General features: G+C 40.2%; 1 protein-coding gene across 1 annotated transcript in view; it reads right to left on the reverse strand.

Moving 5' to 3' along the window:
• Positions 1-579: 579 nt before the first annotated feature.
• The window catches only part of LOC127627027 (thyroid hormone receptor alpha), a 97,349-nt gene continuing 78,135 nt past the window's right edge, over positions 580-19,793 (reverse strand). Inside the window, exons 5-9 of the mRNA XM_052103227.1 lie at positions 17,709-17,856; positions 12,076-12,281; positions 5,503-5,649; positions 1,888-2,146; positions 580-1,477 (exon numbers count right to left, since the gene is read on the reverse strand). Of these exons, the coding sequence (XP_051959187.1) occupies positions 1,227-1,477; positions 1,888-2,146; positions 5,503-5,649; positions 12,076-12,281; positions 17,709-17,856 (1,011 nt within the window). The 3' untranslated portion in view covers positions 580-1,226. The remainder of the gene's footprint in view (positions 1,478-1,887; positions 2,147-5,502; positions 5,650-12,075; positions 12,282-17,708; positions 17,857-19,793) is intronic.

Genomic DNA, 19,793 nt, shown 5'->3' on the forward strand with positions numbered 1-19,793 from the left:
TGTGTGTATGTGTGTGTGTTCACACAGACCGGGCAACAGTAGCATCTGGGCGGAACACAAAGGGGCTGGACTGAACTCTCAAAGCCCTGCATGGGAGTCCAGAACTACAGCACCGCAGTGCATACAGTAAAAATGAGGCATTTGAGTTGAGGTGTGTGTTTGTGTATATTTATGTGTGTGCTGGGTCTGGGAGGATGGTAATACTGGCTCCTCCCAAAACCTGTAAAACATACAAATCAGTGCGAATCACATGCGGGGTGCCTCGATTTCAATGTCTTTTGTGAAATCTCTCTCGCAAGCTCTTTTTCTCGCTGCGTGACTTTGCTGAGAAAGAAAAGGGCTCATTTATCATTCAGAACAGGCCAATGTTACGGCACACAAAGCCCGGGCAATGGCGAGTAAAGAACCACACACAAAGTTTATGAGTGGCACCCCTGAATGTACGCTAAACCACCAACGGAAAGCTTACAGAGGAGGGAGGGAGGGCATATTCTTGAGAGGTCCCAAATCATTTTGAGAAGCTTTATTTAAATATAGCACCTGATTTGGTTTAGAAATATCCTCCCACTCCGCACACGGGCTCAATGTAACTAGTAAGAGATTAATGAGGTCTGTTCAAAACGCTCCACGTTTGCGACGTAACTACAATACGTGAGCGACAAGATGCCAGCGGTTACATTGTAATCTTACGAGAATGCTGAGATTTATGTAACTGAAATTAACTGACCACTTCACAACCTGCTGAGAGGAATCGACGCCAGCTGCAACATAGCATAAACCGGCAAATCCATCCTGTCTTGTCTGAGGGCACAGAAGTGCTCCTCCAGTTCTGAGAGGTTGGTGTGACAGTAGTGCAGTGTCTGTATGCATACAAATGTATACAACCTCATCGGAGGTTACGTGTCGCACAGTGGGTACTGCATCTGTAAGCACACTTATAAGAATGTGTGTGTGTATATATGTATATACTGTGTCTATAACTGAGGTGTTGGTAAACCAGTATAAGACATTATGCAGAGACAGAAGGGCCACCTGTAGAAAGTTTAGTGGACGGGGGAAGGGCTGAGTATTCTGTAAAAAGTCGAAAAATAAGTTGCCGACTAAGACCCCCCGTATGAAAGCCGTTCTCATGAAGACCCCAGCTGCTGGTGAGTTTTGGTGTGTGGAGAGGGGTGAGAGGGGGTGAGAAACAGGTTACAAAATTTTTCCCGATCCTCTTGATCTCCTCACACCTCCTGATCCTCAAAGACCTCCAGGAAGAGTGGAGGGAAGAGTTCAGTGGGGCACTCCACCTTCATGTGCAGGAAGCGGCTAGCGTGGCAGGCTCCAATCATGCGCAGGTCCGTCACCTTCATCAGCAGCTTGGGCCAGAAATGGGGAATGTTGTGCTTGCGATAGTTAATGTAGTGTTCGAATGCCAGGAGGTACATCTCTTGACACTTCTCGATCTTGTCCACGCATGTCAGGCCTGTGCGATCTACAGAAGAGGACAAAACATGTCACAAAAAGAATTTATGAGGTTTTAATATAAAACAATACATATATTGTTCAATTGAAACAAGAAGTAATTGGACACTCCGTTTGTCAAACTTTGTGGAATATGTTCATAGTTAATGTGATGAACTACACCTGTGGTTACTTTGCTAAGACACTTGTGTCAACTTGCGGGGAACTGATTTCATTTATCTACTACAGTGACGTTGGGCCTGTTAGTTAAAAATGAGAATGAGAAAACATCTAGCATTTTTTATTTGCTGATGCCACCCAGTTTTTTTATTTAGTTATCAAATGCACTAAAATTCATCTAAAGTTTCCAAAAACGTTTTGGGGCCACTGTATATGAGCAGGAGAGCAGTTGTGGGTTAAGTTCTCCTGGCGTCTTCTCACCTGAGCTCATAAGCAGTACAGCTTGTAGCAGTGCCACCTCACTGTCATCCAAGTTAAACTGCGCCAGGCTCTTTCCCAAGTCAAAGATGGCGTCAGACACCACGCCCAGCCCTCCATTCTTCAGCTGCTCTCGTTTAACAGCCATCTCTCCACTCAGAGTCAGCGTCTCGCTTTCTGGGTCATACCGAACTGCGGCCCGTAGGGACATGATCTCCATACAGCAGCCCTTCAGCAAGATGATCTGATCCTCACAAGGCAGCTACACAGATTAAAAATCACGTCATAATACAATATTTATGTAAGTGCAAAACTACTCTTTGAGTAGTGTGTGGGTTGCCTGAATAACTAGTTGACTAATTGGTCTTATATCCCTTTATAATTACTCCTATTTCAGGTTCACTTTAGCCCAAACAGTTGTGTTTTTCAAGGGAAGTTTATGTAAAACATGGTCTTGTGCTCAAAAACAGCTAGACAGAATGTACACATCTAAAGAATTGCTTATAAAAATATATTTTTTTTAATATGACACAGCATCATAACCTCTTACGACCCCGCAGACACGTATTTTTGCATAGCTTTAAGCAACACATAATTTAAATAAATGTAAACTGACTGAATACTGTTCAAAACACTTTAGACTGTCATTTAAGGGGTAAGCTTCTGACGCAGCAATCACACGACACAACAACATGGTCTTGATTTCTGTGAAGAGCTTTTACGGGTGCAGAGCCAAAAAACGTGTCTGATAAGAAAAAAAGTTTTTTTCATTGAAACCTACTTGGGTGTAAAGAGTAGTATTTCTAGTTTTGTTTGATATGCAGCTTTAAAAATACATTAATTCAAAAAATTATACACATGATGTAAACATACTGTACGTGTAATGTGGGACATTATTCCCACAAATTTTTTTGAAACTTCCCACAATAACAAACAGGTTATGCAGGTTATTTTGCTTCATTTTAATATACATTTTGTTATATTTTATTTTTTATTCAATGTACAATATGGTTCTATTCATAAACATTAGTAAATGCATTCCTATATTTACTGTGCATTTTCACAGTGAGAATCAGTGGGTTCATCCAAAAGCTGATAAATTTCGCTTTCAGAGGCTTTATGTGGAGTTAGGATTAAAAGGTGCATTTCAAACTGTTCTGAGACCAGTGCAAACAAACAGCACACTGGAGGTAAAGTCATTCACTAAATAGGGAGCAGGGGGAAAGCTAAGTTTACTCCTAAACTCCAACCAAAAGTTCAGTTTTAGGCTGCAGATGATGTTTGGACCGCTCAACATGTTTGGCAGACATGGGACAATGGTTTTCAGTACATTAAGTAGATTCAGAATTTATAATGCTACATTTTATTTCATCATGGTTGGCAATAATTAGATGATACTTTACTCTCGAAAACATGAATAACCAACACTCATGGAAACATAATAAACCATTTGATGAATGTAATCTGACTTTCTATAGCTTGGTATTATTTAAAATGTCACAATTTAATTCTGCTGTCCACATATGGGGACATAATATGTGAACCATTTGCTCTAAAATATAGTTTTCCCTAGTTTATTAGGTGCTACTTGTTACAAATCAAATAGGAAAATGCACACAGCAGTCACACTTGGGTCTCTGGAGGTAAAAAATGTCAACAAAAAAAAAATAGAATAAAAAACACGCAAGAATTCACGTAATGACCAAAGATGTCCGTCTTAATATGTACAGTGGGGATGAATTTAAAGATGCAACTTTTTTTTAGATGGTTGTACAATGCAAACTGTCTAACAGCTAAAGCACAGCACGCTGTCAGCATGCTAATTAATGCACCGTCTCTAAAACAATTTAGATAAACAAACAACTAATCGTGACACATCCCTATCACCTGATAGTTCAAGTTCAAACTCTTATTGTCATTGTTCAAGTACAACTAAAGTATTGTCTTCAACTGGCTCTTGTATACATTTATAAAAGAGAGTAGATATTAGACATAAATAAAAATACACAAAATATAGAATCTAGGAAATATCTAAATACACAGGAATGCAAAAATACAAATATACAACCGTATAAGCATGAAGGTGCTTGAAATGACTGGATCAGATCATAGTGAATGAGGAAGTGAAGAATATTTTCACACAAACAAGTCTATGATATATTATGATGCAGATGTAGAGTTAGATGCAATGTACAATTGTGTGCAAAGTTTTCACAGTAGAATACAGGTATAGAATAAATATTAAGTTAACATAAAGTTGCACAAAATGAGTCGACCAGATAAAAACTATTTTAGTCATAAATGTATGAGGCAGTGCAGATTGTTGTGAAAAATCAAGTATTTAGGTGTGTGAATGACATTCTTACAATGGCATTCTTACAACATTCTTTTGTGTTATTGTCCCAAGGCCAAAATCATTGAAAAACAAATGTCATTGTCAAATAACTGGGGGTTTGTGACTCCTGAATATTGTGACTGTACATACTGCGAAGCCCGATAACTCAAATACAAGGAGGGAAAAAAAGAGGGAATCTGGCAGCAAAATGAAATTATTTTGAGTGTGTCATTTCATAAACGTTTAAAATCAATCAAAAACACAGTTTGGTCAGGTAGCAGATGAGAATAAACCATTCCCTCACTATGAGTAGTTATTTTTGGGGGGGGCGTTACAATGTGTGGAGATGTGTATAATAAAATGTGGAAAATACAGGAGGCATCATGCTCAATGTAGAACATAAACAGAGATGCAGTGGATACGTGTGGATGGCAGTGTAAATTTATGGTGTAGACAATAACAAATTTGCTGGCATAAGGATGTTGTGTAGTCTACAGTGGAAGAATGTTCACACATGTGGTTAAAGGATAGATGTGAATGTTAAAAATGGATAGAATGCCACATAAACATGACTGATGTAATGCTGCAGTGTGACATCACACACACACACACACACACACACACACACACACACACACACACACACACACACACACACACACTGTCGTGTTTCCATGTTTTATGGGGACTTTCCATAGACATAATGGTTTTTATACTGTACAAACTTTATATTCTATCCCCTAAACCTAACCCTACCCCTAAACCTAACCCTCACAGAAAACTTTCTGCATTTTTACATTTTCAAAAAACATAATTTAGTATGATTTATAAGCTGTTTTCCTCATGGGGACTGACAAAATGTCCCCACAAGGTCAAACATTTCTTGTTTTACTATCCTTATGGGGACATTTGGTCCCCACAAAGTGATAAATACACGCTCACACACACACACACACACACACACACACACACACACACACACACACACACACACACACACACACACACACACAGTACACACAGTACAATTCTTCCCAACACAAGAGAGCTGAAATGTTTTGGCAATAACTAATAACACAAATTCACAGCAGGAAAGAAGCATATATTTGGCTAATTAGGCTGGCAGAGACTAAGGTCTATTCTTATAACAAGGGAGGAAGCTTGAACTTGACAAGCTAATTACTACGGAAAACAAACACTGCCAGTTTCTGTAAAAGCTAACACATCATACAATAAAAAAATTACACAGAAAACAATGAAACCTAATTGCACACCACACTCACCTCCGAAAACATGGGCAGTTTTTTGGCAAAGTCGACAACACGTGTGATGGCCGGGGTGATGATTTTGGTAAACTCGCTGAAGGCCTCCAGATCCACTTTGTCCCCATCTGATGTGGGGGCCACTGGAGACTGACCGATGTCCTCTGGCTATGGACACACAGAAAGATTCACAGGGGTTTAAAAGTGGCTTTCACCAGGGAACACTTGGAAAAGAACCTGTAAAAAGAGTCAGGAGACATAACTGTCTATGAATTCAATGTGGACTTCATTATGGCAAAAAATAAATATTTTCCATTAAAGAACATACTGTACAGTATATGGGTTTTTCCAATGGTCAATGCAATACCATTATGCAAATTAGCAAAGTGGCTGATGGAAAAATCATTTGAATACATACAATGTAATAATAGAAAGAAGATTCTCTTTTTACTATTTAAACAAACACAAATTTTACACCATATTTACTGTTGACGACAATATGTGTAGTACCAGGTTGACATCATAACGTTTCTGCATATTTGTGCATTTACAGCACATTAAATAACTTACTCTGGGGGTTTTATTCAGTACAGTTTGAACAAATGCGTGAAAAAGTGAAGGCTGTTGCTAAATTCTGTTGCCTAATATCGGCCAGTTAATCTGACAGGTCAGCCTATCACTTGTTGTGATGGACAACAGCCTCCCCTTATGTGAGCACAACCTCATCTCTGCGGTCGTCACCCTGCATCCAGGCTTCTACTAGAGAGTAATGAGAAAGGAGGACTGCTGTAACACACACTGCTAGCAGCGTGTGCCGATTTTGCGCAGCAACATCACTACACTACTTTCAGCTATCCCTATAATGCCATTAGACACTTGATTTACCCTGTTTATGTCCCTCCCTTTGAATATAAGTGCCCCTCTGAGGCCTCACACCACACCCATTATTTCTGTCATCGCTCACCGGCCACAATGTATACATACAAGCAACGAGAGACAACTCCAGCAGCAAGAGTAATAATGAATGCGTTGGATCTGGCTTCTCAGTTATGTAAGCTGATAGCCGTGGAATAACTCAGCGTATAGAATCCTCAGGTGGATTAGTGGTCAGCAATGTAAAAACCCTGGAGAAACAGTCAATTTGGCCTCTGCATTTGGAGCAAAGTTCAACTATGCATGTAGAAAGAGGCATGTTACATTACTGAGTCAGAATAGAGGGAATGACAAGTATTCAAGACGAGGAAAGAACTGCATTAACCGTGATATGGAAAGAGTGAATTACAGCTTTGCAGGTTGGCCGTTGCATATACTTTATAAATGCGTGACATGGCTATGACTCAAGGACTACATAATTTCAGCCTATTTCTCCAACCCACACCTCTTACATATGGGAATAAGAGGTGAGTAAGCTCTCAGGAATCGAGCGTGGAAGTGAGAGAGGAAAAAGAGAGATAAAGAGAGCCAAAGGGAGAGAGAGATCAATATATAGTATAGAGAAAGTATTAAAAGTGAGGGAGTGTCAGAAAGAGGTCTTCTGGGGTCAGATTTGTGAGGGCTGTGGAGCAAAGAGCTCCAATCAGTTATGGGCAGGGGGGGGGGGGGAGGAGTAACCTCTCGCAGCACAAATGCACATTGATTTCTTTTGTTTCTGATAAAGTGCAGTGACAGCAATAAACAAACACACTGAAATCCAGGCAAGACTAAACAGAAAAATGTGTAGGAAGGGGCTTCACACAAACAATGTAGTGTGACAATGTGTGTGTTTCACCAAGAAGCTGTGAGAAAAAACAAAGCTTGCCTAAAGCAAGATTATACAATTAAAACAAATATCATAATTGTCAATTATTTCCCTTGATACTGTAATCACGACTAATGACTGCAATGACGAGTTTAATATATTGACAAATACACTTTATATAAATGAAATATTACTCTTTGTGCATTTAAATATTTTAGGGAATAAAAGTGTAAAATATTACACATCACTATAGTGCTGTTCTTTCAAGTAACACAATCCAACTTTTTGGTAGATATCTGTATCATTCAAATCAATGACACAAAAGTTTGATGTTCATTGGACGAGAGGCTCTAAAAGCGTCATTTTGAGACCTGCCTGGATGCCGTGCTTCTCCGGGAGTCTGTGGGAGCTTCACGAACGTTGTTTGCACTGGATCAGCATCTCATTGCCTACTGGACATTGGGCTTTCAATCAATGTTGCTACAGTTAAAGATGGGCAAGGAAGAGGCGGGAGTGAGTCCTCATCACTCTCCTTCCCCTCCTGATTCAGACCAGGGTGCCACCGGACTGACTTCCACCGGGAGGGGAGACGCTGCCCTTCCGGCCGTTCTGTCAGCCGGTGGTCCACCAGCTCATGTGGGAGAGATGAGAGGAGGCATGGGGAGAGGGAAATTGTGAGCAGGAGACACAGAGAGAGAGAGAGAGAGAGAGAGAGAGAGAGAATAACTTGCTCGCCGGTTCCCGGACACATTGTCGCCCGGTCCTCAACACCTCCTCTGCCCTCTGGAAGAAGACAGCTCGTTCCTCCCCCAGTGGACGGCAGTGAGCCCTCCATCCCCAGGCAGATGGCTGCTCCTCTGGCAGATAGCAGAGGTGAGGACTCCACGACAGCGCATCCCTCCTTCCTCCCAGGTTTCGGCACCACTGTAACAGTTAAAGGTGGGCAAGGAGGAGGCAGAACCGGCTGAACAGTCAAAATAAAGGTTAATGTAAAACTCAACTTAAAACAACATAAAGCATAAGACGAATGCACAAATGAAGCGTGGCTCTCTCTCTCGAACTGGTGCCTTCGGTCCCCCTTTATCTCGCTCTCCTGTTGATCATCTGATTCAGTGCCAACTGTGCACCCTCACAGCCTGGCCACGCCCTCCTCCTCGTCACAAATGTATTAATGTCCTATCTGAAAGACTGGCTTCTCTATATGATTGGTCGCGCTCTCAAATGGTTGGAACTTGGCAACAAACGGCAATGTACTTGATTAGCAGCGTATAAAACGTAATAGCCCTACTGTAGAGCGCAGACTGTTCAGCCATTGTTTGCAATTTGACGTAACAAGTTTATTTCAGCTATCATAATTTAACATTTTGTCTATTTTGCTGTAAAAATCTTTAGAGCCTATTTAATTTTAGTTAAGTACTTTCACTGTTTTAGTAGTAGTTTGAGAAGTGTTTGGGAGCAAAATTGCAGGCACCCAAAACCATAGCCTATGCTTCCCCACATTTGAAACGCACTAGCTGCCACTGCTTTACAGCTCACTCATTAGGACCAGTTGTCAATACTGATTGGCTTGTAGACCAACTAAAATGCCTTTGATTCACCATTGCACAATGAACATGTATGTGTTTGTTTTCCACACTTAAACGCTGCAAAAAACACATTCTAAATAGAAAACTGAGTAGTATACCTAACCAGAGTGCATAATCAACACTTTTCATGTTTAGTTAAATCACAGCAGCCCTAAATGTCATCTTGATTATTTACTAGATTAGTTGTGCAGCCCTCATCTCACCTATAGCTTGGTACACTTTAGTTTAGAAACACAAGCTGTTTAAATAATTACTTAATATAAATATTACTGTTCATTTGCCCTAATACTGGTAGGCAGTCTTGATATGAAGTATACTGAGGAAAATGTACAGTGTAGACCACACAAAGAGCCAATGACAAGAAGGTAAATAAAATGCTGTGTAGCTGTGTTGTGCATAAGAGGTACTTCTGCTGATGTTTAGGATTTGTGTGCTATTATTTACATTGCACTGTCCCAGGCTGACAGGCCTGTTTTAACTATGCCGCACTGGTATATTTGTGCAAGTTTTAACAAGGATGAACCAGAATGTGTGTCTGTGTGTGACAGCAATTCCTCTCTCTCTTCCTCCAGGAGGTGGAGGTGGTACTGACCCTGGATACAACCCAAGACAGTCTTTGCCTGTAAGACTGTAGTGTAATCTAATCCCTCTGCTGGTCCACCTGGTCCTTTTCTTAATGCTGAAAACTTGGCATTGCACTTTCTCGCCAAAGAGGTCTAAAGACAGCCCTGTTGGATTGTTGAAAGGAAGGATTGAGCATTTCCATGGAGAGAGACCGCATTTTATCGAGGTCATGCGGGTCTTGGCCTTGCCAAGTTATTGGAGGAATATATTGGTAGTAAGCTTATATAGGAGTGGTGGTGTCATAGTGGGCTAAGCTCATAACTTGTAATCAGAAGATCGCTGGTTCGATCCCCACAGCCACCACCATTGTGTCCTTGAGCAAGGCACTTAACTCCAGGTTGCTCCGGGGGGACTGTCCCTGTAATAAGGGCTCTGTAAGTTGCTTTGGATAAAAGCGTCTGCCAAAAGCATAAAAATGTAAATGTAAATATAGGCTGAATTATTTATGGCCCGTTTATAGGAGTTCTTGGCCCAGCCGGGGAAGTGGTTTCTCTCTCCCTGTGGTAGTCACAGGGTCTAGCGCGAGTCGAATGTTTAGTTTGGTGCACGTTAGGGATTTGATAGTATAGTCATAATGTTTGGAAGAGCGGTGCACGTTCGGCAGGCTAAGCAAAGTGACTGAGGTTCTGAGGTGAATACTCGCTGCAACTACTCCTCCTTCTGCCAGTGCAAGACATGCTTGGATTCTCCACCGTGCATATGATTGCTTGTGCATCAATGTGAGTGCGTTTATGATTGTGTGTGTTTTCTTATCTTTATACAACAGAATGGAAGGCAATAAGTGAAAAATTATCCTATAATCAGGAAAAACTATTTGTCAAACTAATACTCCAGAATAACCTTCTAAACACTATGACATTGTAACTCAATCTGACCAATTTACAGCCTTAAACCTCTCAAACCTTGGCTGAAAAACCTGCAAATGTTATGTTTTGGGGAATCGCAGACATGTTTAAATGTTTCTCCACCTATAAGGAATAAAAATGCTGTCTATGACAGCCCACTTGTTAGTGAAAGACAAATATCTATTGAAGGTGCTATTAGCCGCCAGCAAGAAAGCTGTAACACGAAAATGGTTACAGACTGAGCCTCCAACAAAGACTGACTGGATGGATATTGTGAAAAATGTTCAAAGCATGGAGAGAATGACTTTCTCACTGAATCTACAGATCGATAAATATTTGCGATACTGGGAAAAATGGATTGTGTTTACAACTTCATGGGATGTTAACTGACCCATTATTGTATGATCTCACATGTATTTCCATGAATGTAAGTTATGTAGGTATAGGTGAACAAATATTTGTTCCATTAAGTATATATAAAAAAAAAATGCTGTCTATGAAGGCAGCTCACTAGGGCTACATTCTCACACAGTTCGGTGATAAACAAGAGTTCTATAACCGAAGTGACTCCATTAAATTTTCAGAACCCAAAACACAGTTGCGCATTTCACTGTCTCTAAAACTTGCATAAGTCTGTTGTGTTTCTCCCCCTAATGGCAGCTGTGATGAACTTTGAATTTACTTATTCGTTGCAAGAAGGCACTCGTGAATTGCGATGTCAGAAAACCCAGTCCTTTTCAAATTCAAGCGAAGCTTAAGAAATTAATACTTGTTTTCTGATGTTTGCTACCAAGTAATGCCCAAATGCTGCACTCTAAACTCATTATTTCAAGCGTATGAAGATACTGTTGGTTAATTAGGCCCAAGGTTTGATGGCTGAAATTGCTTGATCGGTCTCATTTATTAAATAATGTCTTGTCAATTATAATAAGACGATGGAATGTCTTATGGAAGCCACCTTCTTGGATATTTATTTTAATCACTGACTCTGTGTTTACAGGCGATATTCTTGACTGCAACATAAGAAAAGAAAAGAAGCTTGACTTCAGTTCATACAGGCAGTATTCGAGCCACTCTTGTAAGCTCTTGTACAAACAGGACAATTTGAGTCACATCTGTTATAGTTTGAACGTAGCAAGTGTTTTGTAACAGCCTGTGTGTCTCTCCTAAACTCCTGCTTGGCAACTTGCTTTTCCTTTTCCTGTCAAAAGTTGACACCTTTCAAAATGTGTGGTATACTGTCCTGCTGTCTGCCACTGCAGATAGATTAATACCATCTAAACTCGCTTTCCTCTTCATAAACTAACGCTTCCACAAAGGCCCTGTTTGGCAGTGCTGCATTCATGTTATACCGGTCTCTAACACTCTCTGTAGCCCAGTCACAACTGAAGGAGATGTCTTATGTTGTGCAGACAGGTATCGTCACTCGTTACATTGATTAGCAAGCTGTGTAAACAAATGCAAATCCATGCTGACAGACACGGCCACAGTGATGTGCTAAACTGAAATTAATTGTTGTGAGCTGACACACAGACAGACAGGAATGGTTATAAGTATAGCCCTCTGTGTGTGTATGTGTGTGTGTTAGAGAGCAATAGAGAGAGCGAGAGATGGACATATGACAGCATCTGTGTAAGAAAGGTAAATAGTTTATAAGATAGATCTCAGGCTAACAGAAATTTCACAAGGTGTGCCCCAAACCCAACACAATCTAATTTACAGTGTGATGGCTTTTTCAAACCGTGCACATTTTATGTTGTTGTTGTAAAATATAGTGTCACTTCTTTTAGTTTTTCCTTACCAGGAACTTGCGTTTCTGTTTCCAGTGCGAGCCCTGTGCATTGGTATGGCGGTGAGCATCTGTCACCATACGGATGAGCTCCCACTCTGAGCTGCTGGGTTCTGGACGATTTTGCATGGTCTTCACCATCTCTTCTTTTTTCCTCTTTACACGATTCTCCTCAATCAAACGCCGCTTCGCAACCCGCTTTGAGTCGTCCAGAACCACTACACCAAAGAGAGAGACAGAGAGGTTATTCCTTCAGCAAGCATTATTACATAGCTAACTAACTAACTAACTAATTCAATGTTTGAAGACAAGACCTTGTTGAGTAACATGGTGTCCTAACAAGTTTTAGCGACAAACAATGAAGTTGTTTTGTATGGAATGATTTTCCGGACATTATTCAAAAGGAATTGCAAATTGTATTTGCAATTGCGTTTTCAATTTGTGGACGCATAAAATGTGACATAATCCAAACGCAATTGCAAATCGCGCATTACCGTTTGCATTTTCGTTTAAGCGAACGCACAGTGACTGCCAGATTTCAAATGGAAAAGCAAAGTCCATTTGCAACTGTGTTTCCCATATCTTACGAGTTTTGGCCCTGTCATATTTAAATAGCAATTTCAATTACCACGTCTGCTTTTTCACTTTCTCAGCATCGCGTATGTAGCCAGCCAAAACTCAAATGGAATACTAATTCCTTAGTATTTCCATTGATGCCTTACACGGAAACCTGTCAATCAGGGTCAAGGGTGGGATTATGCTATGGGGCGTGTTTGTCTTGGGAAGTGACGTCACTCACAGTCGACGGTCAAGAGTCATTATATAAACAAGCATTAAAAGTAATGGACCAGAAATCTGTAAGATGGCATCACTGCATCATTCTAAGGAAGCATAATATCTTGAGTTTTGACAGTTTTGTAAATTTTTCTTTTTTAAAACTAATTTTTAAGTGTGTGAACAACATTGCACCAGAAATAATCTGTCAACTAGTACATAAACAAAAGAGCGGAATAAGAACTAGAGGCACAATAAGTGGAAACTATAGCCGCAAAACGTAGAACAACATTTGGTCAGACATCATTTTCAGTAAGAGGCATACATTTGTGGAATGCATCTGAAATTAAAACATTGACAGACTTCAAGCAATGTTCTATGCATTTGTCCCTGTCAAATAAACATTAAAATAAATACAAAATAAATAAAGAGGTGATGCCCTGAACAGACGCTGGTTTATTTGATCTTGACCGTCGACTGTGAGTGGTCTCTTCCCAAGACAAACACGCCCCATAGCATAATCCCACCCTTGACCCTGATTGACAGGTTTCCGTGTAAGGCATCAATGGAAATACTAAGGGAATTAGTATTCCATTTGAGTTTTGGCTGGCTACATACGCGACGCTGAGAAAGTGAAAAAGCAGACGTGGTAATTGAAATTGCTATTTAAATATGACAGGGCCAAAACTCGTAAGATATGGGAAACACAGTTGCAAACGGACTTTGCTTTTCCATTTGAAATCTGACAGTCACTGTGCGTTCGCTTAAACGAAAATGCAAACGGTAATGCGCGATTTGCAATTACGTTTGGATTATGTCACATTTTATGCGTCCACAAATTGAAAACGCAATTGCAAATACAATTTGCAATTCCTTTTGAATAATGTCCGGAAAATCATTCCATAGTTTTGTGTTTGTAGAGCAATATCTAGAGCGTTGGCCATCCCCTAGCACATAGGTCGGCAACCCGCGGCTCTAGAGCCGCATGCGGCTCTTAAGCGCCGCCCTAGTGGCTCCCTGGAGCTTTTTCAAAAATATGAAAATGGAAAAAAAAATTGTTTTAATAGAATTTCTGCAGGAGGAAAAACATGACAAACATTCTTAAAGTTTTTCAACGTTGTAAAAATTTGTGTAATAAATATTTAATTTCAACATTTCTGTCAACGAAGAATTTACGTCATAGACTGCGACACACGTTTCTGTCTGATCGGCGTGACAAACAAACAAACAAACCGGCGGGTGTGTCATGGGCCATGTATCCCAAGGGAAAAAAGAGAAAGATAGCTGAGGAGAACAGAGGATTCAACAGTTCTTGGACCGAATCATTTGCTTTCATTGCCAATGCGGAGGGATTGCCTGCATGTTTGCTTTGTAATGAGAAGTTGTCAAATAACAAAAAGAGTAATGTGGAAAGACATTTCCAGGGAAAGCATGCTACATTTGCAGTCAAGTACCCAGTTGGGAGTGAGAGAAAAAGTGCGATTGCATTACTCTGGAGAAATTAGAGGAGCGCAAAGATAAATTTAAGAAGTGGATTGCATCTCCAAACTCCACTACTGCTGCTAGTTTTGTTGCAACCCGGGAGATAATAAAGCGTGGGAAACCGTTCACAGATGGTGACTACATGAAGGATTCATTCATTAAAATATCAGAGCACCTATTTTCAGACTTCAAAAACAAAACCGAGATAATACAGAAAATTAAAGACATATGCCTCTCTCCGCAAAGACAGTGAAGGAAAGGGCCATTAAAATGGCAGGCAACATCACCAATCAGCAAATCAAGGCTATTAATTCAGCTCCAGCATACTCAATTGCCAGTGATGAGTCGTGTGATGTGATCGATATTGAACAGGTAGCGCTTTTATGCAGGTATGTTAACTCTGATGGGCCTCAAGAAGAATTTAATACCACTGAAAGGACAAACACGCGGGGAGGACATATGTGAGGCTGTGCTGAAGTGTTTAAATGACAATGGAATTAACACCAACCACCTGATTTCAGTGGCTACAGATGGGGCACCCAGTATGAGGGGATCGCAAAAGGGGTTTGTGACTTTATTACGGAAAGCGTTGGATCGAAATCTCCTTGATGTCACTGCATCTTGCACCAAGAAGCACTGTGTGCACAAACATTCCCACCAGAGTGTATGGAGGTGATGAACCTTGTCATCGAGATGGTGAACAAGATAATTGCAAAAGCACTGAACCACCGTCAGTTCCGTGCATTGCTAGATGAAGTTGACAGCGAATATTCCGATCTTCTGCTACACAACAAAGTACGATGGCTGTCCAGAGGTGAGGTTTTGCGTCGCTTTGTTGCTTGTTTAGAACATGTGAAAACATTCCTGAAAAGCAAATATAACACTTACAGCATGTGTTGCATTCATTATAAGGGTTATATAAGGCTTTTAATTTTTTGCGGCTCCAGACAGATTTTTTTTTTTTTTTTTTTTGTCCAATATGGCTCTTTCAACGTTTTGGGTTGCCGACCACTGCCCTAGCAGAAGTAAGTAAAATGTATTTATATAGCACATTTCTCAGATAAAAATCACAAAGTGCTTCACAAGATAAGGGGAATACACAACATTAATAAATAAATGACACTATATGATCCAAATAAATAACTAAATCAAAAACAAAAACATAAACAAAGGCCTAACCACCCTACAGTCTTGCTAAAAGCCTCTTTAAATAAAAGAGTTTTCAACTGTGTTTTAATATTTTCCACCGAATCCAAGGAGCGCAAGGAAGGAGGCAAAGCATTCCACAGTCTAGGTGCCACTGCTTGAAAAGAACGGTCCCCTCTAGTTTTAAAATGTGTATGGGGAACAATTAAAAATCTCTGACCAGTTGATCTCAGACTACGTGAGGACGTGCGCAGCTGTATCAGGTCAGAGATGTAAGGGGGCGTTTGTCCTTGTAGGGCTCTAAAGGTAAGAACCAGCATTTTAAAACGCAGTCTAAATTGCACTGGTAACCAGCACAGAAGCTGCTGTGGCTCCTCTATTCCCTGGCGGACGGTAGCAGCTCCTCCGTTCCCTGGCGGACAGCAGCGGCTCCTCCACTTCCCGGTGGACGGCAGCGGTGAGGACACCACAACAAAGCATTCTTCCTTATTCCCGGGTTTCGGCACCAGTGTAACAGTTAGGGAAATGCATTGTCAGGAGGAAGCTGGGAACGGCTTAACAAACATGTAGACATTTATTTACATTTATTTACTCTGCCCAGATGCAGCTCAACCCCGCGCTGCTCACCACAATGATGTATCGCTATATCCAATGACTAGTTATCTGGTCTTTTCCATGCATACGCAGAACTCTTTAAAGACGTATAAGAACGCTGCTTATGCCGCATTCTCAAGCAGAAAACTAGGTGCTTTCACTGAATCCCTTAGGCAGCATAAGTAAAATGGCCTTACATGACACTTCAGAATGCTGTTTTCAGAAAAACTCTCTCAGATGTTACTAGGGGTATGGAGGAACGTTTCATAAATAAAAAGAAAAAAAAACATGGGTTAACTTCTATAATTGTGAGTGCTGGAAATTATACATGCTAGAAACAGAGGTATCGTTGATGCTGATTCTTTTACTTTACTCAAAATATTTACAGATATTTACATTGAGTTTAAGAATGGTGATACAAACAGTGATGATACACAATGTACAATAACAATATGGCAGGGCACAGAGAGGAGGGACATGAGCGCTGCTCATTCAAAGAAAGGATTAAAAAAATTATTAAATAATTAGCCTTTTAGTTTTCTTAAGTGCATGTAAACAAATGAAATTGTCTGATATTTCCAGGTTTTTCATGACTGTGGGAACCCTGCTGAACACAAAACTGCTGCACAGTGTTTTTGAAGATATTTCAAGTGAAAGGGGCTAACAACATTGCAGAAATATAATCCAAGTGCAGAACAAAATGTCCTGCCCTGTCATGGTCCATTAGGACAAAAACTGAGATATACATGGAATAGATAGCTTTTATCACTTTCTGCTTTTTTCGTGTCATGACTGGTTACGACAGTGTAAAGAACAAAGCAAAAACAGTGTAACACATAGTACATTACATAATGTAAATATGCAATAAAGTGGACAGAAAAAAAGGCCCAAGATATCGGAATGGAGGCGGGAGGCACAAGAGAGAGAGCATGAAGGAGATATCAAAGCGGAAACGGATCCAGAGACATAAAGTATTACTGAAGGAGAGAAAAAGAGAGGGAGTGACAGGGAAAAAAAGAACTGTGGTGAACGCTGAACATGTGCTGTACATGTGTGCAGTGTTTAATACAATTCCGAGCAGAGCGCTTCAGTTTGCATAAGATTAATTTACATTTGCTGTCAGCATGCATTTTTGTATGTGTGGAGCAGGGCTGCATTTGCGATCCACTAACCTCTTGCAGAATGTTATACAGTAGATATATGTGCATGCATTCAGTGAGCTTACACTGATTTTGTTTGGTTTGATTGTGAAGGATGAATGCTTGCACGTGGGTCTGTCAGTATGTCTTTCCATGTGCTTATGCATGTATTTGTTGTGATGCTGCATGTTTATCACACAAGGTATCTGTCTGCTATTGTGCATGCCTATATAGGTTAAACACTGAGGTTCAATGTCTTGATCAAAGAAATAATAACAATAGATCAGGATTGTGAGCTTTGTAACCCAAAGCCGAAGTGTTAGCCTGATAGAATTCAGTTCTGCACAGTAAGGGGGTATTGGAGGGCATAATGCCTGTCTCTGATGCAAACACATGTTATGACTCCATGCATTTATCTTTGTGTTCGTGTGTGTGTGTGTGTGTGTATGTTATTTTGCAAGTCAAGTAATTTTGTATGTTATTTGCATAAGAGTGTCTGGAGTCACTCACGATCCATGGCCATGCCAACTGCTATGCATTTCTTGAAGCGGCACAGCTGGCACTGGTTGCGTGTGATCTTGTCGATGATGCAGCAGCCATCGTACTTACACGAGTAAGAGGGATGCAGGTTCTTCTGGATGGTGCGCCTGAAGAACCCCTGAGAGAAGAGAGAGAGAGAGAGAGAGAGAGAGGTGGAAATCAGTGGCAGCCAGTCTGACATGGTGTTATCTGTCAACCATGCGCTTCCTGTCCAATATTAGCATGTGTATTTTTATCAGTAAGGAGAACTGTGAGCTCTCAGTTTGCTTTTCAAATCAGTATGTTTAGACAGAAGTTGCATTCAAACACTTTCATGGAGCTGTTGTCACTCACAATTCACTCCCTTCACCCTTCAGAGACACAGAAACAGACAGTGGAGGATGATAATGTGCTTTTGGGCTTGTGATGTGAGTCATTGACACCCTAATTGATTTCTGTCAAATTAACCCTGTGAAGATTTTAGTAATGGCTACTTTCCATTATTTTCATTAAATGCAATAATTTTCAACTTTATTAATTAAAGGATTGTGTTTATTAGTTGCTATTTAATCTTGCAAAGGTATCGAAACTGGTATCATGTAGTTTTGATATTGGTACCTACTACTGAAACCAATACTCCTCATGCGACCCCACTTCCACATGCGTGGATGTTGTATTTTGCATAATTTAAATGAATAAAAATGGATTGAATGCTGTTCACAAGGATCTAGAGTCACATTACACAAAAGTATGCTGTCGATTTCTGTGAATCGCTCGTAGAGATGCAGCGCCAATAAAAGTGCCTCTGGTAAGAAAAATCTTTACGTTTTAAAGTAGAAAAAACATGTTCGTTATTTTTAATAACTTTCAACTCTTAACACATCTGTGGGTCATATCGCTTCATTTTAATATACATATTGTTATATTAAATTATATTTTGTTTTGCCATCACTGTACAATACGGTTCTATTCATTAACATTAGTAAATCCATTCCTATATTTAATGTGCTTTTTCACACTGAGAAGAAATGGGTTCAACCAAAAGGCTTTATATGCATCCTATGATTTAGGATGATAATAAGGTGCATTTCAAACTGTTCTGAGACCAATGCAGACAGACAGTAGGGCTGCAACTAACGATAATTTTGATAATCGACTAATCTAATGATTATTAGAACGATTATTCGACTATTGGTGCGATTATTGCAACGATTAATCATTAGCCCGTAGCTGATTATTATAATAAGTAATAAGTATTTTTAATATTAATTCAACATTCTCAGATAACAATTTTTCCTCTGCAGTATAGCTGTTAAAGTAAATGTAAATTGTTTAAAATTTGTTTTAGGTATTTATATTGGAAAACATATTTTGTTGCAGTGTATAATGGGGCGAAGACTACCCTCTCTCACCTTTATGTTTACTTCAATCCATCTTTAACTCATAAAGTTCCAGTAAACTCTTATAGGGGGCATGGGTAGCTCAGCGAGTAAAGGCGCTGACTACCGCCCCTGGAGTCGCAAGTTCGAATCCAAGGTGTGCTGAGTGACTCCAGCCAGGTCTCCTTAGCAACCAAATTGGCCCATTGCTAGGGAGGGTAGTGTCACATGTGGCAATCTCTTCGTGGTCTCCACACGCACTATGTCTCCACGGTCACTATGCCACCACGAGGACTTAGAGCGCATTGGGAATTGGGCATTCCAAATATGAGAGAAAAAGGGGAGAAAATAAAAAAATAAAAAAATAAATACTAATAAAAAATAAAGCTGCGTATTGCCAATTTTCTTCACGATACAAAATGCACAGTCACACATATACTGTATTATGATACAATAAGTTGCGAACCATAACGTTATAATCTAGATGCAGCAAGTGCCCATGCTCAAGGGACAAGTGTCCCCGTGACGGAGTGTTCATCAGCCGGACACACTGTCAATCACTCCTTGGATCGGGACATTCGTACAACTCAAAGAAGAGGCGCTGACCACAGAGAGAAATGGCACTTTTGGAGTTTGAAGTTATTTACATGATCTGCTTTCATATTATTTGAACTTTAATAAAGCTATTACGCATTAA

This window comes from Xyrauchen texanus, chromosome 33 (assembly GCF_025860055.1).
Source record: "Xyrauchen texanus isolate HMW12.3.18 chromosome 33, RBS_HiC_50CHRs, whole genome shotgun sequence".
NCBI classification, from domain to species: Eukaryota; Metazoa; Chordata; class Actinopteri; order Cypriniformes; family Catostomidae; genus Xyrauchen; species Xyrauchen texanus.